We start from the raw sequence: 23,282 nt of genomic DNA on the forward strand, positions 1-23,282 counted from the left end.
GCTCCAGCCTGCTGCCTCAGCAGTCCAATCATTTATTCCATTCACTCGGTGTGGTCCCATAATATCTTTAAAATACATTTAGAGTACATAAAGAGTTGCATGGCAGATATATTATACGACACATATATTAGGGAGAAACAGGCCAAACTAAAGCATGGAATGCACACAAATATTAGTGACAATAATGTGCTACATAAATAAAAATGTTTTACAGCATCAGGAGTCTGATCAACAAAACATCTTTACTGACAAGATTCAGTTAACAGCCTGTTCTTGTCTGACAGTGTTGCTTTTGCTCTAATCCGTTTACTTTGAAATGTCCCATGTTGTTAGATGTCAGCCAACACATGCTTTGAGTTCGGAACAAATAGGGTGGATTTCATCCCTCCTGCTGCAAATGTACAGCACCTTGCAAAAGTGTTCATTCATCTGGATATGTAGACGGGACAACTACTATCCTGTTTCCAGTTCATGTATTAGAACGGTTCAGTCAAAGTCCTGACCTTCAATTGGGAAATTTTAGGAAGACTTTTAAATTGATGTTCACAGAGGCTCTGCGTCTAACCTGACTAAGCTATTTTGCAAAAAAATATTTAGGCAAATATTTCAGTCTGTAGATAAGCAAGGATGGAAGAAACATACCACAAAAGACTTGCAGCTGGAATAGTAGATGTAGTAGATGTAAATAGTACTAACTCAGGGGGATAAATACAAATACATACCATAGTTTTTTAGATCTTGATTTGTAAAGAAACTGGAAACCTTCCACTTGGGTCTATCACATGAAACCCCAATAAGACCAAATGGGAAAAAGTTGAAATACTTTTGCAAGGCACTGTAATTAAAACAGGTTATACTTTAGAGTCAAATGCTTGACATGTTGTTGAACTTTATGCAAGATCACAATCTAAAGAGCCATATGGCTTCCTTTAGTCTCTGTAAGATGTTCTCAATTATTATATCTCAGTGGAAAATGGTATTGAATAGTTAAAAAATATATATACCGTATTTTCCGCACTATAAGGCGCACTTAAAAACCATTAATTTTCTCAAAAAATGACAGTGCGCCTTGTAATCCGGAGCGCCTTATATATGGATCAATTGGTTAATTGGTTGATCCATACTGGTTGTACACGGCGCTCTGTCAAAATGTTTCAGTACGACTGGTAAACTACAAAGCCGCACCGCTTGCAGCATTACGGCTACCGTAGTCAGGGGCTGTCGCCGAAGTAATAGCGGTAAACACCTGTACTGTGCTTACTCCAGTCCAACACCACTTGTGTGTGTATAACGACCCCAAAATTGCACCTTTCAAGAGACACGCTTACGATGCTGAGTTCAAACTCAAGGCTGTCAGCTACGCAGTCGAATATGGGAATAGAGCAGCAGCGAGAGAATTCAACAGTTAACGCTTGTGAATGTACTAACGTTTGATTTAGTTCATCATACTGTTTCTTTTACGTGTTTACTGAATCAGGGAAAAGTTCCCTTTGCACGTTTTAACTAACGTTTGATTTCAACTTCATAGACTCCAATGCATTCCTAACGTGCGGTTGGCTCTATTCAATAGATTTCTATGTAGAGGAGACCTTACCATGAGAGTGAATGGAGTTATCAGAACGCTGGTTTGTAGTGTATTAATAAAGTTTGACTGACTGACTTATCTGACTGTTTTGTTGACATTCTCTTTAGCACAGCTACATCTAGTGGATGCATAACGCAACCCCAGTCAAACGTTTGACTGCAGTAGCTTCTATTCTATGCGCCTTATAATCCGGTGCGCCCTATATATGAAAACAGTTCTAAAATAGGCCATTCATTGAAGGTGCGCCTTATAATCCGGTGCGCCTTATAGTGCGGAAAATACGGTATATTTTTTTGCGGCACTAGAGGCCTTTTTGTTTTCAACAGTAGGTAGACAGGAAAGACGGCAAACAGAAGGGGAGACATTCGGCAAAGGTCAATGGGTCAGGGACTCAAAACCCGGGACAGCCGCATCGAGGACTATAGCCTCTGCATATGGTTGCGCGCTTATCCCCTACACCAACAGCGCCACGCCTGTTTAAAAATATTTTATTTTTCCATTTCTTTGGCTACAGAGTGTCTCTATAGATGGATGATGAGAAACAGGGTCAACTACAGTTTTGGGTTTGTAGAAACCCTGTTTTCCCACAATAGGTGTAATCTGTAATGTAAGTTAGATGTGCAACCATCTAATATCTTATTAATCTGCTACATGTGATATAGTCCTAGTTCAGTGTTGTCAACTCGACATGCTACATTTGCTCAGGCAGCAGAGTAGGCTGCCTCATCTGAGTCCGGGTCCCTGGTGCTGTCCTCACTGAGAGGGGAGCGGCAGCTCAGATCTGCAATCCCGGACTCCTGGTCGCTGCTGTTGGAGAGGTTTGAGTCCACTGTTTGGTTTGAATCCTGTGGCGGGAGGATCAGTGGACTACCTGGTGCTTTGGGAGTGCAGGGGCTGCTGGTAAGGAAGCTGCCGGTGTAGTCTTGAGGAGTGTTGGCCAATGCAAGGTTCTTCCCAAAAACCCACACTGTTGGGCTCTTATCAAAGATGGCTTCTGCGCAGGCATCACTCCAACCCTGCTCCTGCTCCAGCTGGGCTATTTTCTGTTGTCAAAGAAGGAAGAAGAAAGCCATGTTTACAGCCGGAAACTGCTTTACAGGACATTTGTTTTTCCTCATGCACTGTCACACCTGCTTGTGGGAATCCAGCTGTTCCTCCAGCTGCTGTGTCTCTTCTCGGATGACCCTTAAGTAATCTTCTACAGACTGTCGGGGGTGCATCCCACAGTCAAAGTGGTTGTATAGCCCTCTCCAAAATCTATAGTAAAGAATAAATTATTTAGGCAAGTGCAAACTAATTCAACCCACTTAAATAGTTTTTTGTCTATTATATGTGGAACGTTTTTTCTTCTGTGGCATAAACGTACTTAAAACAGTAGGGGGCGGTAGATGGTCGGAGGAGTCCTTGAGACTGGCTGTGGTTCTGTCTGTACAGGGGGTTGATGAACTCTGCACGGTTCGTCCAAAGATAACTCCACAAAGAGTGAGTCCTTTCATGCACTCTTCATGGATTACATTCAAATAACAGGAAAGAGACAATATTAGTTTTTACATCCCAGAACTGAGGTCTCTCCACTCTAAAACCAGAAAAGCAATGCTGGCCTGAGGTTTTAAACCTCACCTTAGCTCCTTTCTCTCCCGCTGGTTGTTGCCAATGAAATTTCCAAACTGACAGGAGTAGATGTGGTTGTGAACAGTGATCAGGAGCCTCTCATTGTATTCAAAGGCACAGGGGAACTGCTCCATCAGCTGCCAAACACACTCCAGGAACTGATCGATGATTGGAGACACCTCTTTGGAATCTCTAACCAAGTGGTTGCATCTGGGGGCGAGGTGCAAGAAACTCAAATATCATTAAATAAACAGCATCAAAATCACTGGTGAAATTTGTTCCTACACATTTTAATACATTTTCTTGGGGTTTTCTGAGATAGGCCAGAACGCAGAAGTAAATACTGCAAATGTGAAGTTGAAGGAAAATGTCTGAATTGACTCCGTTTGCTAAACTTTACAAATCCAAAAATATGAGAACTGTGGCAAGCAGCCTCCGAAAAATCAGTACTTTGTAGAATCACTTTTTGGTCTTCTGGGATATGTTTCTGCCATCTATATACTAAGATTTTTGCACATTTTTCTTTGCAAAACAGCTCAACCTCAGTCAGATTGGATGACAATCACTTGTAAACATCAATTTTCAAGTTTTGCAGCACATCTCAATTGAAGGGCTAACTCAATTGAATTTAGGTCTGAACTTTGACTGGGCCATTCTAGCACCTAAATATGCTTTGATCTAAAACACTCCATTGTAGCTCTAGCTGTATGTTTATTGTTGCCATCCTGCTGGAAGCTGAACCCCCACTGAAGTCTCAATTCCTTTGCAGCCTCATTTTTTAAACTAGGATTGGTCTGTATTTTGCTCCCTTCATCTTGCAATCAATTGACCTATTTCCCATTCCATCCTGAAGAAAAGCATCCTTACAACACAATGCTGGCACCATGTTTCCTTGTGGAGATGGTGTGTTTAGTGGTAAAGTGCAGTATTCTAGTTTTCTTCCACTTTTGAATATAGGTCAGAAAGTTAACCTTTGCTTTCATCTGATTAGGAACCCCTTAATGGCTTGTCGGAAACTGCACATGGGACTTCTTTAAACAATAACTTTCCAGCCTTCCACAAAATGCCAGCTTTATGGAGTACATTGCTAATAGGTATCCTGTTGACAGATTTTCCCACCTGAGCTCTGGATCTCTGCAGCTCCTCTAGAATTTGCATGGGTCATCATAGCTCATAGCTGCTTGTCTGACTAATGCTCTCCTTACCTGGCCTATCAGACACAGCCATCTCTTGGTAGATTTCCAGTGATGGCATACTGTTCATTTTTAATTGAATGGTGGCTAAGTGCAACAGAGATTAATTTACAGACGGGTGGACTCCAGTTACTAATTAGACAACTACTAATGGCAGCTGGTTGGATTTTAATTGAGGGTATCACAGCAAAGGTGGGTGGGGGCACAATTTCATGTCACACCTTTCAGATTTTTATTTGATTAAAAATGTTGTAACCCCATGTATGATTTCTCGTCCACTTCCCAGTTAGTAGCCGTTTTGTGTTAGTCTGAATACTTTTGCAAGACACTGATTAGAATCAAACCTCTGAGTGAACTTGTGTCCAAATGAGACCCAGTCTTTTTCAATGAGGACCTAAGTGCAGAAAAGAAAGACGTTATTAAGCATAAAGATCACTTGTTGTATGCCAGGATAGGCAACTTTCCTTCTGACTTCAGAGATAATTGTTCATAATATGCTTCAAATCTGTATGGAAACAGAAATATTTGGCATCCGATTGATAGGTACCAACTGAAGCCAGAATGAAGTCGAAGTTTAGCAAAGAGCGAGCCAACATTAGAAGTTGAATAAAAAAAAAAAAAGGACTGTTCAGTGCATCTACCATGAGTCCTTTCAGGGTCCTGTAGTAGGGATCCAGAAGCACACAGGCCACCGAACACACCTGGGCAGTACGGTCCCACCCGTCTGAACAGTGAACCAGGACACTCACACCTTCTGCAACAGCCTGCATGACAAACATTTAGACTGAGCGACAATCATTTTCTTTCCTGGGAAAATATTGAGAAAATTTCCTGGGATATAAAAACCAAAAAAATCCATGTGAAACAAACAGTTGAGGGTTTTTTTGCATTAGCAGTGTATGATGAGATTAGGACTCCAGACAGTTCTGTCCCATTGACTGGATCTGAAAATCAACCCTGATTTCTTCTACTTTTAGCCCCCTGTATCATTCATTATTCACAGAAGACGTGGTTTAACAAATGAAAATGTATCACCATATGTGCTAAACCTTTGAGAACTTTAGTTACTTTGTCACAATGAGCACTAATATGCACTAATTTTAAAAGCATTGTGTTCAGCCTGTTTAGAACTAAAAGGGGCAGACATTCTATTGGGCAGGAATGTCATCTTAATATGGGGCTCTTAATGATTTATTTCAGGGATCTTAATGATTTATTTCAACTATTTCTTTTCAGTGGCATGCTTCTTAAATTCAGAAACTGGGGGCCCAGATTTGACTTTTAAACCCACTTATTCTGGTGGACACTGAAAATTATACATACAGGCTCAAAAAAACATAACTTTAAAATTGGAAATGTTTTGCTTCTTGACAATAAATTATACCAATAGATTTGAAAGCCTGTTTTGTTCCCTTTCAATGGTTGTGCATTTGTATGGAAAATGTGTTCACGGGTCGAGCAGCAGAATTGAGTATGTGGGTTATGGCCATTAAAAACTTACCAAATCCTCTCTGCCTAATCAAAGAATAACAGCCTAACAGTTAAAAGCTTGACATACTTGAGTTCTCAAATATCCTAAACACACATCAAATCTGGCTTTGGAATGGATAAAACAGGTGAACATTAAGCTTCTGGTATGGGTTTCATAAAACCCTGGCCTCAAATTTGACAATGGACTAATCTGTGCCAAGAAACCAATCAAATTAGATGAACTCCACCAATTCTGCAAAGAAGACTGGTCAGATATCCGGCCAGAAATATGCCAAAACCAGATTCTTATTTTTAAAACTCACTGAAGTTGTGTCTATGACAAGTGCATGTTATTACTACTATTACTTCTGTATACTATGCAAAAAAACAAAACTCCACTAATCTGAGCCAATTCTGAGAGCAGTGGTGGCACAGACAGCAGGGATTAACTTCCAGACTGACCTTGGCGATGAAGACACCGGTATCCAAAACAGCTTTGATGTGCTTCAGCCAGCCTGAGCTCTCCAAACCCTCCAGGAAGTCGGACATGGAGGGGGAACGAAGCTCGCACACTGAAAGCACAATACAGCCGTCTCACTGGCAGGAAACATGGAGCATACCTGATCACTGGACTTCAAACATTATTCTCTCCCACAGCCCCCACAGGGTGTAATCTGTACATTACTCATCTTTGTTCAAGACAAATATCACTTATATGACTGTTTAATGTGTTACAGTAAAATGTAGTTTCAGACACTTTATACAAAGATCAATATTTCTCAACCATCTTAAAACAGGTAAATTTGCCCTAGTACCTTAAATGGTCCCATGATTTTTGAAACAATGACACGTTTTAAAGTGATATATTTCTAACTCCCTGTAGCAGCTAGCTGTGCCAATCTATTGCTAGTTTGTACATAAACCATAACAATAAATGGAGATTTTATTTCGTGGCACAACATCTGGTACTGTTAAAATGCCCCAACATCTGACACCAATGTGAAGACAGTTTGACATTTAGAAAACCCATAATTCTATTTGTGAAAATAACATTAACAGTGTTTATTGTGGAATTATGATTAAAAACAGACAAGCATAAAAACCTGGTTTAGACTATTTTATACAAATTATTTGCAGAATCATTAACACTGTTTGGTGTATTTGTGAAAATAACAGTTGTCCCACCCCCCCCAAAAAAGACTAAAGTCTGGTCGTATTGTTTTTTTGAGAACCCAACATTTTTTAGCGTTTTGTCTTGAATGCTGGATCTGTGGTTACACACCTATTCATCTGTCTTTTGTCCTCCATTACAGTGCCACAGCTTTGTTGTCTAAAGTCAACGTTGAGTAAAGTTGCTATATCCCATAGCCACCACAGGGGGGCGCTGTAGGCCCAACAGTGTCGAGCGCAGAGGTAGAAAATATGGTACCATTTTACAATAATACAATGTCTATAAAAGATTTTAAACGTAAGAATCCTGTAAGTGAAGATATAACGCATTATGGATAAGATTTATGTAACATTTTATATTTTCAAGCAGGATAACTATTCTTAATTAACATGTCTCTCTTAACTCATAATACTGTTTAACTAATGCACTAAATTGCTTAATGGTTTATAAAGTGATTACAGCTTACTTAACACATTAATGACTAATTAGCAATTTATACCAAAACATGCAATATCAAAATATCATAAATTGGACATTAGGAATTTATCAGGTGTTATGAGAAGATGTGGTAGCAAAGTACAGGTCCTTCTCAAAATATTAGCATATTGTGATAAAGTTCATTATTTTTCATAATGTCATGATGAAAATTTAACATTCATATATTTTAGATTCATTGCACACTAACTGAAATATTTCAGGTCTTTTATTGTCTTAATATGGATGATTGTGGCATACAGCTCATGAAAACCCAAAATTCCTATCTCACAAAATTAGCACATTTCATCCAACCAATAAAAGAAAAGTGTTTTTAATACAAAAAACGTCAACCTTCAAATAATCATGTACAGTTATGCACTCAATACTTGGTCGGGAATCCTTTTGCAGAAATGACTGCTTCAATGCGGCGTTGCATGGAGGCAATCAGCCTGTGGCACTGCTGAGGTCTTATGGAGGCCCAGGATGCTTCGATAGCGGCCTTTAGCTCATCCAGAGTGTTGGGTCTTGAGTCTCTCAACGTTCTCTTCACAATATCCCACAGATTCTCTATGGGGTTCAGGTCAGGAGAGTTGGCAGGGCCAATTGAGCACAGTGATACCATGGTCAGTAAACCATTTACCAGTGGTTTTGGCACTGTGAGCAGGTGCCAGGTCGTGCTGAAAAATGAAATCTTCATCTCCATAAAGCTTTTCAGCAGATGGAAGCATGAAGTGCTTCCAAAATCTCCTGATAGCTAGCTGCATTGACCCTGCCCTTGATAAAACACAGTGGACCAACACCAGCAGCTGACACGGCATCCCAGACCATCACTGACTGTGGGTACTTGACACTGGACTTCTGGCATTTTGGCATTTCCTTCTCCCCAGTCTTCCTCCAGACTCTGGCACCTTGATTTCTGAATGACATGCAGAATTTGCTTTCATCCGAAAAAAGTACTTTGGACCACTGAGCAACAGTCCAGTGCTGCTTCTCTGTAGCCCAGGTCAGGCGCTTCTGCCGCTGTTTCTGGTTCAAAAGTGGCTTGACCTGGGGAATGCGGCACCTCTAGCCCATTTCCTGCACACCCCTGTACACGGTGGCTCTGGATGTTTCTACTCCAGACTCAGTCCACTGCTTCCGCAGGTCCCCCAAGGTCTGGAATCGGCCCTTCTCCACAATCTTCCTCAGGGTCCGGTCACCTCTTCTCGTTGTGCAGCGTTTTCTGCCACACTTTTTCCTTCCCACAGACTTCCCACTGAGGTGCCTTGATACAGCACTCTGGGAACAGCCTATTCGTTCAGAAATTTCTTTCTGTGTCTTACCCTCTTGCTTGAGGGTGTCAATAGTGGCCTTCTGGACAGCAGTCAGGTCGGCAGTCTTACCCATGATTGGGGTTTTGAGTGATGAACCAGGCTGGGAGTTTTAAAGGCCTCAGGAATCTTTTGCAGGTGTTTAGAGTTAACTTGTTGATTCAGATGATTAGGTTCATAGCTCGTTTAGAGACCCTTTTAATGATATGCTAATTTTGTGAGATAGGAATTTTGGGTTTTCATGAGCTGTATGCCAAAATCATCCGTATTAAGACAATAAAAGACCTGAAATATTTCAGTTAGTGTGCAATGAATCTAAAATATATGAATGTTAAATGTTCATCATGACATTATGGAAAATAATTAACTTTATCACAATATGCTAATATTTTGAGAAGGACCTGTAGGTAAAATAATGAGTAGAGACGGCAGGTCATCGGTATGATACGGCGCCCTGGGTGAGCACCACTTTCTAAAACCCTTCAGCTCAGATGTGGGCCAGGTAACAATGCAGTGCAGTCCAGCATAATCTGCTCCCTCTAATGTCAGCAGCAAACAAGATGCTCCTACTGAGCAAAGGGCAGCAGCAACTACCCACTGATTGCACATACAAAGAAGAAACACAAAACTCAATGAGGGTGTCACTAAAGGATAAGAGGCTTTGCATTTTTTAAATTTAGCTGCTTTTGTGCCATCCCCATTGAATGCTGCCCTGGGTAGCCACCCATGTGACCTAAATCAAAATCTGCCATTAGATAAGGCAATCAAGTAAATTTACTACAAAGGAACTGTGTAAAAGTTTTATGCTGCCATTGATAAAGAGAACTGAAAAGATGGGCCCAGTTTTCAATCAATGACACAGATGACAGGTACTTCTGCTGACACTGCATCAGATTGACAAGCCGGGACAATACTCTGTGGTGTGTGACAGGAGAGAAGCAGGTCATCAGGTCTGTTTAGCTTGTGGTTGGGTGAATGGACCTCTACCTGGAAAATAAATCTGAGTTAATACTGCCAGGCGGGGGGGTCCTCTAAATCTTATTAAAGTGTGCAGTTGTGTAGAGTGAAGCCAGCAGAGTGAAGGGCTGGCGCTATCTCCTGGCATTTAAAGACTTCCCCTTCAGTACCAAGGGGCAAAGAGTTATCACAACTGAGGACAACGCCAACTTTTCAGACTTGAAATCACATCATTCTCACGCCCTCTGTCTCCCTTCAGGGGATAATGTGTGGGACAGTCCACTACGGGAAACCAAAAGAAAAAAAGCTCTGAAATCAAATCCAGATGGATTCAAAGCCTTCTAGAAGCACCCCTATACAATACCCAGAAATTCTCCTGTGGCCTTATTTGAAGCCCAACTGCAGTGCAGCTCAGTCTGCATCACTACATATGAAACAGGCTCCCTCTATGCTTCAGTAAGGTGAAGGAGCAGTGGATTAAAAAAAAAAGACCATAAAACTGTACAGCTTTTCCCACACAAGCATTTATAAAAGGGGAATGTTTTTTGACAGAGACAAACTCAAAACAGCTGCAAATACAGTGGTGAGAAAAAGTATTTCCACCTTACAGATTACGTCAGTTTCTGTTTTTTAGTCATACTTAAAAACAATGAGGCGAGTATGAGTGGCCTGTTTAAGGTCACGCTACAGCATATCAATCATCTTCAAAAATCAAAAAAGGAAATCATCCAAAGAGACTGCGATATGTTTACCTTCCAGCATTTTCTGTTGGCTGTTTCTCATGACGTGGATGTTTTCAATGCCCATGAACTGGAATTTTATGTTGGAGTAGTTATCTTCGTTCTCATAGCCTTTTCCTGCAGCTCTGTTCGCTATTGCATTTAACTACAAAGACATGACACACGTTCACTCCAGTTAGTTTCAGCCACAGTGTTACAGTGTTCGCTTGATGTTAGTCGCAGCACATCTAGCACAGGGCCAGGATGTTCTGAGGACATGCAGCTGGTAAAAACAAAGCCCACCAGAACACACAGCACACTACTGGAAGCGGGTTAAAAGGGATCACCTTAGGCCTGGTGTCCACCACATACATGAAGTCACTGCGGGGATTGGACTTCAAAGTAGCCTCCAGCATCTGCTCATCCTCCAGGCAGCGAGCACTGAAACCTGACAGCGGCTGGCTGCTGCGGCAGATGGCAGCCTGGAAGGAGGGAAGAGGCTCTCAAGTTGAATTTATGATCAACAGATGAGTTTAAAATACTTTCTTTTAGATTTTGAGCTTTCTGATTGTGGTCACCAAGCTCTATATCAAGTGTGGACTTAAAGGACAGAGAAAGTCCATCCAAATGACCAGATATGTTACCGGCTAGCAAAGTTTTAATGGATGGCACCTGACATATTATAGTTTAGTGTATACTGCATCCAAGATCTCTGTTGCAGTTACAATACTGCACATATTGATACAGATATGTGATGCTCTAGTTTAAAAACTAGGAGAATTAGCATTAAAACAGAGATCAAGGCTTAGCGCATGTCCTCTTCTTGCACTGAGTGTTCCAGTTTCTCATATCTCTATTTAGCAGCCACAAGGGAAATGAGCAGAGAACTTCTTGTGATGCTCCCCTCTGGAACATGATCCAGAATTAAGAAAAAACAGACCCTCTACCCTGGGAACCTGACCTCAAACACAAAGCAATCCTGTCTGACAAAGTAACATTTTGGGAAAATATATCACTTTCTCAAAAGAAAAACTAAAATCTAGTTGCAAGTCTTCCATTTACATTTTTATAAAGACAAAACTGGAACACCTTAATCACTTTTTAGACCTAGATTAAACAGATATGTTGTGGCTGAAGTATAACATTTAAACAGTAAGAATCATTAAGTCGACGTCACATTCTCATTTGCTTAATCGGCAGCAGGACAAAAAATATTACGGTATTTCAGCCAACAAAGTAGAGACACTATAGTTATAGCGTAGTTCTTGATCATTTTTTTTATAAATACACAAGTTAACCATAAAATTCACGGTACATTTTTCTTCTGTGGTCAGGCTTTAATTATGGAACCTGGTCAAGCACATGGACAAAACTGTTAAACACCACAAGGAATACAGTTTGGAAATCCAAATATCTTTTCATGCTCCATTTTTATCCCGATCTAGAAAATACTTAAATTCTAGACTTTTTCAGAGTTTTCAAGACAGTGTAGGAACTCAGGAGAAATGAAAACCAACTGTGAAACTTAGTAAAATTTAAAATCAAACAGCAAACTTCACTCAGTGAGAGATTCCCACTGTTCCAGCATGTCGCATCCATTATTCCAACGAAGGATCTAAAACTGGACATCTCTTACAACCATTAGCATAGGACATTTTAAGGGTTTTTTCAGCTATTTGTCAGTAATCCCCCGCTCCCTTGATGCACCCAATGACAGCTATTTTGAATTTTAGCACAATATCTTACGGTTTGAGCTCCACATTTTCAGTCTTGCTCAACATATTGCGTAACTCAAAGTTTTGGCAGGTTTACAAGCGAAGTTGCCACTAACCAAGAGGACTTGTCTGTTCCAGAATCTGTCCAAGAAAAGCAATAAAATTGATATTACATGAATACATCATGTCTTATCTATATTAACTGTGATTAAAAAAGGTTCCTGCTTTGTTTTGCTGGGAATGATGCAGAGAAATGGACATTGTGCCTGCAGTTACAATCCTCCCACCTGATTCTTAACTTCATACTTAGTAAGAAATGCTGAAACTAAAATAGAAAATATCACATGCGGTCAACTTACATGGTTTTCTTTGGAGTAATATGACAGGGCAGGGAATCTGCCCCTGCTTCTGAACTTGGAACTTCCAACCAGGATGGGGTGAGTGGCAGACTCGGGTACAAACAGCTCGTCAGGGTAAGTATCGCTCACCTTTAAAAAGGGAAAAACACGACTTTATTAGGCACGCAGAGACCATATTAGGATGAAATCTCTCCTCACAGGGTCAGCTCCCTGACCTTATAGTGTTGGTTGACCGGGGAGAGTTTCCACAGAGAGTTTGGAAGTCCCATACGGCGGTAATCCGACTTGAGGTCCACGAAGGCCCATTCCCGTCGCCTCTCCTCTTCATCGATGCTTGGCTTATAGGAGAAGCAGTACAGCTCCTCGTAACACTCTGCAAGGCCCAACACGGAAGAAAAATGTAATCAAATTAGGTGGAAGTTTAGTCTGTTGCACATACGTACAGTGCCTTTTCAAAGATGATCAAACACCTGTAGCTTTTCTCATATTTTATCACATTAGTTCCACAAACTTCCCTGAAAATTAGGCATGCATTTGTATTCACCCCTTCTGAATTAATACTCTTAAGAATAATCTTTTGCTGCAATTACAGCTGCTGTCACTCTTGGGGGTCGTGTCTCTACCAGCTTTCTACATCCAGAGACAGGAATATTGTTTTTTTAACCTAGCTCTGCTTTAAACATCTGCACAACGTTCTTCCTGACTTGTCTGGTGTGATCCTTGGTCTCCATGATGCTGTTTGTTTCTTAATGTTTTCTAAAAAGAGGCCTTTACTGAACAGATAGTGTTATACTGAGAATAAATTACACAGAGAAGGACTAATTTAACAACTTCATTGAAGTCATTGAATTAATACCTTGACGTTTGTGGTTGTAATGTGAAAAAGTATTATATGTATTATTAAAGTAGTATATGAATGTGTTTTTTTTTTTTTCACAATTCCACCTAACTGAGCCTTTCGGTGATTTGGTGCCAAGGCTCACCTGCCTGGGAGAGCCGCTGCATAGACAGGTAGACATCATGACAATCCTGCTCTCTGGGGATGCTGAAATGAAGAATCTGGAAGTTCTTGCAGCGGATGAGCAGAGGACACCCTGAGGCGTTGGCAGCTTGTTTGTCAACGCTGGACACCAAACTATGAAGCACCTGATGGAAGCACATATAGCCCCATAAACACAGTGTGACACATTTCTGCTCTCTGTAGGTTCAGTGCACTGATGTGTACCCATGTCTCACTGCGGCCTCCTGCTTCGCTCTCCACAAAGATGCTGTGGGTGGCCGTCAGGTAGAGGGTGCCCACCCTGCTCTTTCTGGGGGACACTCTGTCCAACAGCCTGACATTCTCCACCTGCAGGAGGGGGACGGGGAGGAGGAGGGTGGAGGGGAGACATCAGCAACAGCTCCAGCTGCTTGTGTGCACATGTCAGCAGCACTGATAAGTCAGAAACACTCCGCAGGATCTGCGCACGCCCTTTCTACCGACCCTGCGTGTGTTTGATCAGAAATATGATCCACAATCTGTTTGTGTTCGTCAGCCTGGCGCCTTTCTCCTAATGCGGAAATACAGTAGAGCTAAGCAATGCAGTGAGATCCTCGGTTACCTTCGGTAGTCGGATGTGCTCCATCAGCAGCCGAGCTTCCTGCTGAGCGGATCCAAACCAATTAGTGACACCAAAACATGGGCTCAGTTCTATTACACCATGTTTTCTGGTTAAAGCTGCTCCACGAAGCTCTCAGGTAAAACCAGCCATAATTTTTCTATTGTCTGAGCTGCCTGCAGCGGCTGGGTCCTAAAGCCCGTCATTGGAGATGTTTAAAGGGACAGTTCTATTGTTTTATCTGAGAGGTACTCGTACTCTTCCGCTTATCCGGGACCGGGTCGCGGGGGCAGCAGACTCAGCAGAGACCCCCAGACGTCCCTCTCTCCAGACACCTCCTCCAGCTCCTCCGGGGGGAGCCCAAGGCGTTCCCAGGCCAGCTGAGAGACAGTCCCTCCAGCGTGTCCTGGGCCGTCCCCTGGGCCTCCTCCCGGTGGGACGTGCCTGGAACACCTCCCGAGGAAGGCGTCCAGGAGGCATCCGGTATACAGGTCCTTCTCAAAATATTAGCATATTGTGATAAAGTTAATTATTTTCCATAATGTCATGATGAAAATTTAATATTCATATATTTTAGTTTCATTGCACACTAACTGAAATATTTCAGGTCTTTTATTGTCTTAATATGGATGATTTTGGCATACAGCTCATGAAAACCCAAAATTCCTATCTCACAAAATTAGCATATTTAATCCGACCAATAAAAGAAAAGTGTTTTTAATACAAAAAACGTCAACCTTCAAATAATCGTGTACAGTTATGCACTCAACACTTGGGTCGGGAATCCTTTTGCATAAATGACTGCTTCAATGCGGCGTGGCATGGAGGCAATCAGCCTGTGGCACTGCTGAGGTCTTATGGAGGCCCAGGATGCTTCGATAGCAGCCTTTAGCTCATCCAGAGTGTTGGGTCTTGAGTCTCTCAACGTTCTCTTCACAATATCCCACAGATTCTCTATGGGGTTCAGGTCAGGAGAGTTGGCAGGCCAATTGAGCACAGTGATACCATGGTCAGTAAACCATTTACCAGTGGTTTTGGCACTGTGAGCAGGTGCCAGGTCGTGCTGAAAAATGAAATCTTCATCTCCATAAAGCTTTTCAGCAGATGGAAGCATGAAGTGCTTCAAAATCTCCTGATAGCTAGCTGCATTGACCCTGCCCTTGATAAAACACAGTGGACCAACACCAGCAGCTGACACGGCACCCCAGACCATCACTGACTGTGGGTACTTGACACTGGACTTCTGGCATTTTGGCATTTCCTTCTTCCCAGTCTTCCTCCAGACTCTGGCACCTTGATTTCCGAATGACATGCAGAATTTGCTTTCATCCGAAAAAAGTACTTTGGACCACTGAGCAACAGTCCAGTGCTGCTTCTCTGTAGCCCAGGTCAGGTGCCTTCTGCCGCTGTTTCTGGTTCAAAAGTGGCTTGACCTGGGGAATGCGGCACCTGTAGCCCATTTCCTGCACACGCCTGTGCACGGTGGCTCTGGATGTTTCTACTCCAGACTCAGTCCACTGCTTCCGCAGGTCCCACAAGGTCTGGAATCGGCCCTTCTCCACAATCTTCCTCAGGGTCCGGTCACCTCTTCTCGTTGTGCAGCGTTTTCTGCCACACTTTTTCCTTCCCACAGACTTCCCACTGAGGTGCCTTGATACAGCACTCTGGGAACAGCCTATTCGTTCAGAAATGTCTTTCTGTGTCTTACCCTCTTGCTTGAGGGTGTCAATAGTGGCCTTCTGGACAGCAGTCAGGTCGGCAGTCTTACCCATGATTGGGGTTTTGAGTGATGAACCAGGCTGGGAGTTTTAAAGGCCTCAGGAATCTTTTGCAGGTGTTTAGAGTTAACTCGTTGATTCAGATGATTAGGTTCAGTATTTCAGTTAGTGTGCAATGAATCTAAAATATATGAATGTTAAATTTTCATCATGACATTATGGAAAATAATGAACTTTATCACAATATGCTAATATTTTGAGAAGGACCTGTAGATTCCTCGACCCATTCAAAATTGAATCCACTACCTCTGTCCGTCTTAAACTACCTTCTCACTTGTGTGTTCATCCCACCTTCCGCATCTCCCAAATCAAGCCAGTCCAGTTCTCTTGCCTCCTTCTGCAGGGTGCAAGAGGCAGGTGCAGCCACACAGGTGAAGATCATCAAGGCTAATCAAGAGGAGCTTCTGAAGGAGCAGGAACCCTTGTTCTTCTTTACGCTGAAGATAGTTCTTAATGATTTTAGCTGTATGTTTGGGTTTGCACACATAGCATTTTGTAAATTGATAAAAATAAACAATTGTCATTTATATTTCTGAAAGTATTCTTTGTTTACAGCATTTTTTCACACCTGCCTAAAACTTTGTATGTATGTAAGCAATATGAAGTTCTTGTGATGATTTTTTTCAAAGATAGAATAAGTATCTTCTTTATACCAACCTTAACCACATGGTATTACCTATTACCAAGAATGATTGTAAGCTGAAAAGTAATGTCAAATCCACACAAATGTCTCTAAATTATAGTGTGCCCCTTGTTGAATGACACATTTGGTACACTAGCTTAGAATGATTTGTACTACTTGAAATATGAATTTTATCCAATTATCTGTTACTAGGTCTGGGAAATGCCCAGTGAACTTTAGATAGCTACCAACGAGTCTTTATTCTCGCTAGGTTTTCTCATTTTTAGAGCTTTCTAAAACTGGATATTCTATTTGGCCTTATTTCTAGATAAAGTACAATGAGAAGATTTTGAGGACATTCAAGGTTAAATCATTGGATTAGATTTGACAAATGTGCATAGGCAGTCCTTCTGATACAGCTTATCCAAGTATTATGAAGAAATAAAGTTTTTTAGGTTTGAGATATGGTTTAGGTTTTTGAAAGTAGCAGGACTCAAGAATAGCGCCAACTATTGATGGTTTGTAAGGGATTTTTGTATTTGAGTTGTGGTGCATGGACTGTATTTAACCTCCAATGGATCTCTGGATGTTGTCTGATTTAAGCTGCAATTGGAATATGGTTGTATGACCCACTGGATGCATGAAACGCCTCTGCTGAGAACACAGAAAACAATAAAGTCAGATAAACTAAGCGGAATGGATTTGTGGCTTAATTTACATCCTCTCTCACTGTGCTGCATTCATGCAAGGTGAACCAGAGAAACCGCCATTCCCAGTGAGTAACCTCCTGTTTAACTGTAACAGTTGTTAACATGCTAGCATCCTAAGGGACTTGAACATTGAGCCAATTTTGGGTCAAGACACTTTGGACATGACAAACCATATTTTAAAGAATTCATTTACTGTTCCCACATGTATTAAAAGCCATTTATCACACTTTTCAATGTGCATTATGTCTTTGTGAGATAAAATGAGCAAGATCCAGCATTGGAAACATTAAAAATCTGTTATTATTGGACAAATGCCATCAGCCTTTCTTCCCTTTTTCTTGTTGAATCTCAGAATAACCCACCACACACACACACACACACACACACACACACACACACACAGTCATTCTCACCATAAGGCTGACCCAGATAAACAGGGGAAATCATTTGGTCCAGTAGTGATTGTGGGTTGCGTCCTACATAAATAATGCTACATCCTTCAACTTAATACAAAAAGTATTAAAGTCGACCTATGAACTGAATTCCATCTTCAAGCCACAGGCCCCAGACTGTTCTGGAACTGTAATATAAAAAGGCTTTAGGATAGTGCATCTAAATCTGGAGTAATGCTGACCTCCTAAAACAAACTTCCAACCTTTATTTTTGGATTAAGGTTTATGCAGTGAGCAGTTTACAAAACAGGTCATGTTGGCAATGCTGCTTGAGGTGAGCAGCCCCTTTGCTGAAATTAATGGTATTTATATATTTATCCTAAGTTAAAAGGTGCATGTTAATAACTTATGGGGAGACTTCTTCATCTCTGTATCTTCTGCTTCAACCTGCTCCCTGTATGGGTCACCATGGCAGATCTTCTGCCTTTGTCTCACCCTATGCCCAGCATCCTTCTGTCACACTTACCGTTCCTATCCTCCTTCTGTGACGATTTCTTTTTTGTTTTGACAGATTGATTAGAATCCAGGAAACACTCAGAAGACGCCAGGTTAATGTATCAACATCCTTCCATCCATTGGCATCCATTGGCTACCTCTTATCTGTGTAGGGTCAGGAGGCTTGGGACGGGCAATTTAGAGACCAATTAACGTATTTTTAGACTGTGGGAGGAAGCTGGAATACCTGGTGAAAACATATGTATGCATGGAAAATATGCAAACTCCAAACAGGAAGGCCATGACCGTGATTCAAACCCCACAACCTTCTTGCTGCAAGGCAACAGTGCTAACAACTACACCACCGTGAAGACAAAGGTGTAAATTGTTTGTTAATATAAGAAAATGCACAGTTCATGCTTTCCAAGGGTTCAACTAGCAGAGTCTCTGAAAAGGAGAGGATTAGAGCAGTTGAAGTGACATAGCAATGTATTTAGATGGTAGTTTATCTTACTTGTTTGGCTCTGAGGGTGGTTGGAAATCCTGGGCAGGAGTTTTTGGTGAAGTACCAGATGTCAGTTTTCTGTGGATGGCACACAGGCATGGCTGCTAGGTTCTTGTTTTACTTGTTTTCCAGGACTTGTCAGATATAACAATGGGCGATGGAGGCAGGTAAGTTGACAAGGTGAACAGTACCAGCAGATCCTTTTTGGGCAGTAAGTTTTGCTATCCTTGCAAAGGCTAAGCATGGAGTTTTGGCAGGTTAGCAGGGAGCTCCAGACAATGTGAGGGTACCGGAGTGACACCAAGTATTAGTTACAGGTCAGTTGAACACATTTAAATCATAGAAGCATTGAGTCCTGCAACAAAGACTGGAGAAACCCTGGTCCTCCATACTCAGCCACTATGACAGGATTTACTGCAGGTGTGTCAGCTAATCAGGGTAGCATCGCCGGATAAAAAGGAGAAAAGGAAAAAAACACAACAAGCAGAACCTTTTCTGTTGTCCACCTCTCTTCCCCCTCCAAACAGCTTGATATTTTCCCAAAATTGCCCGATATTTTCACTCTTCCTTCTCTTCACATGTCCCCAACATCTTTGCCTTGCCTCCCTGACTTTGTCTCCAAACAGTTTAACCTGAACTGCTTCTCTTAAATACTAATTCTTAATCCTGTCCATTTTGGTCACTTTCTGTAAAATCTCTTCAGATCTTCCAGGTCTTACAGGTCCTTCTCAAAATATTAGCATATTGTGAAAAAGTTCATTATTTTCCATAATGTAATGATGAAAATTTAACATTCATATATTTTAGATTCATTGCACACTAACTGAAATATTTCAGGTCTTTTATTGTCTTAATACGGATGATTTTGGCATACAGCTCATGAAAACCCAAAATTCCTATCTCACAAAATTAGCATATTTCATCCGACCAATAAAAGAAAAGTGTTTTTAATACAAAAAACATCAACCTTCAAATAATCATGTACAGTTATGCACTCAATACTTGGTCGGGAATCCTTTGGCAGAAATGACTGCTTCAATGCGGCGTGGCATGGAGGCAATCAGCCTGTGGCACTGCTGAGGTCTTATGGAGGCCCAGGATGCTTCGATAGCGGCCTTTAGCTCATCCAGAGTGTTGGGTCTTGAGTCTCTCAACGTTCTCTTCACAATATCCCACAGATTCTCTATGGGGTTCAGGTCAGGAGAGTTGGCAGGCCAATTGAGCACAGTGATACCATGGTCAGTAAACCATTTACCAGTGGTTTTGGCACTGTGAGCAGGTGCCAGGTCGTGCTGAAAAATGAAATCTTCATTTCCATAAAGCTTTTCAGCAGATGGAAGCATGAAGTGCTCCAAAATCTCCTGATAGCTAGCTGCATTGACCCTGCCCTTGATAAAACACAATGGACCAACACCAGCAGCTGACACGGCACCCCAGACCATCACTGACTGTGGGTACTTGACACTGGACTTCTGGCATTTTGGCATTTCCTTCTCCCCAGTCTTACTCCAGACTCTGGCACCTTGATTTCCGAATGACATGCAGAATTTGCTTTCATCGGAAAAAAGTACTTTGGACCACTGAGCAACAGTCCAGTGCTGCTTCTCTGTAGCCCAGGTCAGGTGCTTCTGCCGCTGTTTCTGGTTCAAAAGTGGCTTGACCTGGGGAATGCGGCACCTGTAGCCCATTTCCTGCACACGCCTGTGCACGGTGGCTCTGGATGTTTCTACTCCAGACTCAGTCCACTGCTTCCGCAGGTCCCCCAAGGTCTGGAATCGGCCCTTCTCCACAATCTTCCTCAGGGTCCGGTCACCTCTTCTCGTTGTGCAGCATTTTCTGTCACAATTTTTCCTTCCCGCAGACTTCCCACTGAGGTGCCTTGATACAGCACTCTGGGAACAGCCTATTCGTTCAGAAACTTCTTTCTGTGTCTTACCCTCTTGCTTGAGGGTGTCAATAGTGGCCTTCTGGACAGCAGTCAGGTCGGCAGTCTTACCCATGACTGGGTTTTGAGTGATGAACCAGGCTGGGAGTTTTAAAGGCCTCAGGAATCTTTTGCAGGTGTTTAGAGTTAACTCGTTGATTCAGATGATTAGGTTCATAGCTCGTTAGAGACCCTTTTAATGATATGCTAATTTTGTGAGATAGGAATTTTGGGTTTTCATGAGCTGTATGCCAAAATCATTCGTATTAAGACAATAAAACACCTGAAATATTTCAGTTAGTGTGCAATGAATCTAAAATATATGAATGTTAAATTTTCATCATTACATTATGGAAAATAATGAACTTTATCACAATATGCTAATATTTTGAGAAGGACCTGTACTACCATCTCGAAACGTTTCACTCCTGACGCTCATGTTTTCTCACAAAACACCCTAGAAACCAACTTCCATTTACATCACCCTACCTGCGCTCTCTACTTCATCTCTTTTCGCACATAGTTAAGCCTAGATACTTTTAAGACAAGTGTATTGTTGCTTATTCATGCATGTTTATTGTGTCTTACTTCTTCTCACTTTCAGTCATCTTCTTTCAGAGCACACCTTCATGTCTCTAAGCTCCGGAGAGAGAAGGGGGGAAGACATGCAGCAAAGATTTCAGGGTTGGGATTGAACCTCGGACGGCTGTATCAGGAACTCGTAGCCTCTGTGTATGGCTCTACCTCTACACCACCACCCAATGTGCTCATCATTACTGCAAACAAGAAGGGATTAAAAGGTGGTCCTTGATGTAATTTTTTCTCCAATCTTGGAGTCATCTGTCACTCTTACCTCACACCTCACTGCATTATCACTGTCTTTGGAAATGCCATGCCCCCCTCTAACATACAGTGCCAGACAGATTTAAAGTGAAGACACCCTGTAGAAATCCTGCACCAAAAGGCTTGAAACTAGAGTGGAGGATCGCCTTCCAATAGGACGACCACACTTTAGATCTTGGTAGTTTAGATCATAGCATATTAATGTGTTAGAATGGCCCAGTTAAAGTCTAGACCAGAATCCAACTGAGTATATGTGGCAAGACTTGAAAAGTAAGGTTCATGGAAACTGTTCATCAAATCTGAAAGAGTTTGAGCAATTTTGCAAAGAGGAAGGGGCAAACAACTAAGCTTGATAGAGATATTCCCCAAAAGACCCACAGCTTTGAGTAGAATAAGGTTTGAAAGGAGCTATTACGAAATGCATTCCACACTTTTCAGAATTTAGCTTTTGTAAACAATTTCAAAAACCATGTGTCACTTTTCTTCCACTTGACAATTATGCAGTAGTTTGGTTATCACATAAAATCTCAATAAAAAACATGTAGAATGTGATGAAATGTGAAAATATTTAAGGGGAATAAATGTTTTTTGCATAACACTGGAGAAATAACCTATTAAGATCAGGAATATAATTGAATGATTAGTTGATTGTTTGTAATCTGTGTACAGATGGCTGGGTGGGTGGATGGGTCTTGTCTACGTCCATGTTTCTTTGTAAATGAGCAAACTTTTAAATTCAACAGATCAGATAATTATTTCCCACCAGAGTAAATGTTTATGTAAAATGATGTCTCTAAGAAAGACCATAGAAACTAGATGCACTATAATTTTCAGTGAATCCATTATGTTTTCATAGCATCGAGGCCTTGGCAGCATCCCGATCCAAAGGCCGATCATGCTTCATTATCTGGACTCGCTAGGTGGTTCACTCTAACATTTCCTGGTGATAACAGTGTTAACTGGAGCGAGCAGTCCTAGTGTCTGCAAGACAAACACCACTCAATCTGTTGGCGTTTTTGAACCAGGCTCACTCAGCCATTGGAGGCCAAATGCATTCAATTGGCTTCACATGATTAGCGCGTGTCAACATTGAAATACTGCCAGCCAGTTGACTCCTTTCCATCCCTGCCATGGTTACAGTGCAGACTGCATGTGTAGAATGCACACTCATGCTTTACTCTTTCACTATAAGGAAAAGTAGACTTTTAAGACTATTTTATATAAAGAACTAATGGAATTATCAATTCTCTCTTTAAAAATGCAGCGTTATTTCAAGTATAATTTTAGAACCTTACAGTTGTTTTCTTTTGTTAGTCCTCCACTAAGGAAGGCATTTGCTTCGCCACCATCATGCAGGTCAGATAGTCAGCTACAGCAGCCAAGGCTTGGTGGGTAATTGTTCACGATATTTGGCTGCCTGTGTAGATGTACAAACCCAAGGCAAGGTGGCTGTTGTCAAGCTGTGGAGTCTCTGGTCTGCGGGGTGAGCCGTGTTTCCTGAGGCCAGCTGCTGCATTCTCACTGAGGTCTTAAGCTGGTTCAAACTGGTTTCGTCAGAAGTTTTTCACAGAGCTGTGTTTGATAGAAAAAACTTTTCAGTTCAGTGTGAAGATGCCAGGATTTTTGGTGAGGACTGCTATTGATTTTATTATGCTCATAGGTCCAATAGCTCAAGGTACATTGAGCAATACCTGTCTTCCATTAAGAGGACTTAACCCCCCCCTCCCCTTTTCTATAAACCCTCGGCCCTCCAGCCCAGCACTCTCCACCCTTCATTGACCAATCAGCACCCAGGCTTTTAGCAGCGGTCTTGTGGGCAGCAGTGTGTAAACAGTGTCTGCCTCACTG

At 41.7% G+C, this 23,282-nt stretch overlaps 1 protein-coding gene across 1 annotated transcript; it reads right to left on the reverse strand.

The window, feature by feature from the left end:
* Positions 1–2,057: 2,057 nt before the first annotated feature.
* Positions 2,058–14,536, reverse strand: mtmr7a (myotubularin related protein 7a). Its single transcript, XM_047352773.1, has 14 exons — positions 14,169–14,536; positions 13,793–13,915; positions 13,551–13,713; positions 12,783–12,940; positions 12,568–12,696; positions 10,841–10,975; positions 10,527–10,659; positions 6,322–6,431; positions 5,031–5,153; positions 4,734–4,783; positions 3,206–3,406; positions 2,952–3,086; positions 2,716–2,842; positions 2,058–2,628 (listed from the first exon to the last, which is right to left on the reverse strand). The coding sequence occupies exons 1-14, from the start codon at positions 14,190–14,192 to the stop codon at positions 2,287–2,289; spliced, it is 1,953 nt and encodes a 650-aa protein (XP_047208729.1). The 5' UTR covers positions 14,193–14,536; the 3' UTR covers positions 2,058–2,286.
* Between the last annotated feature and the right edge of the window lie 8,746 nt (positions 14,537–23,282).

This window comes from Girardinichthys multiradiatus, chromosome 23 (genome assembly GCF_021462225.1).
Source record: "Girardinichthys multiradiatus isolate DD_20200921_A chromosome 23, DD_fGirMul_XY1, whole genome shotgun sequence".
In the NCBI taxonomy this organism is placed as follows: domain Eukaryota; kingdom Metazoa; phylum Chordata; class Actinopteri; order Cyprinodontiformes; family Goodeidae; genus Girardinichthys; species Girardinichthys multiradiatus.

Bases quoted from the DNA above. Each gene is read 5' to 3' on its own strand.
- mtmr7a (XM_047352773.1), bottom strand. From the start codon at position 14,192: ATGGAGCACATCCGACTACCGAAG. The intron at 13,714-13,792 runs GTACACATCAGT...TGCTTCCATCAG, and splicing joins GAGGCCGCAGTGAGACATGG to GTGCTTCATAGTTTGGTGTC. The intron at 10,976-12,567 runs GTAAGTTGACCG...CCCTCCTTCCAG, and splicing joins ATTACTCCAAAGAAAACCAT to GCTGCCATCTGCCGCAGCAG.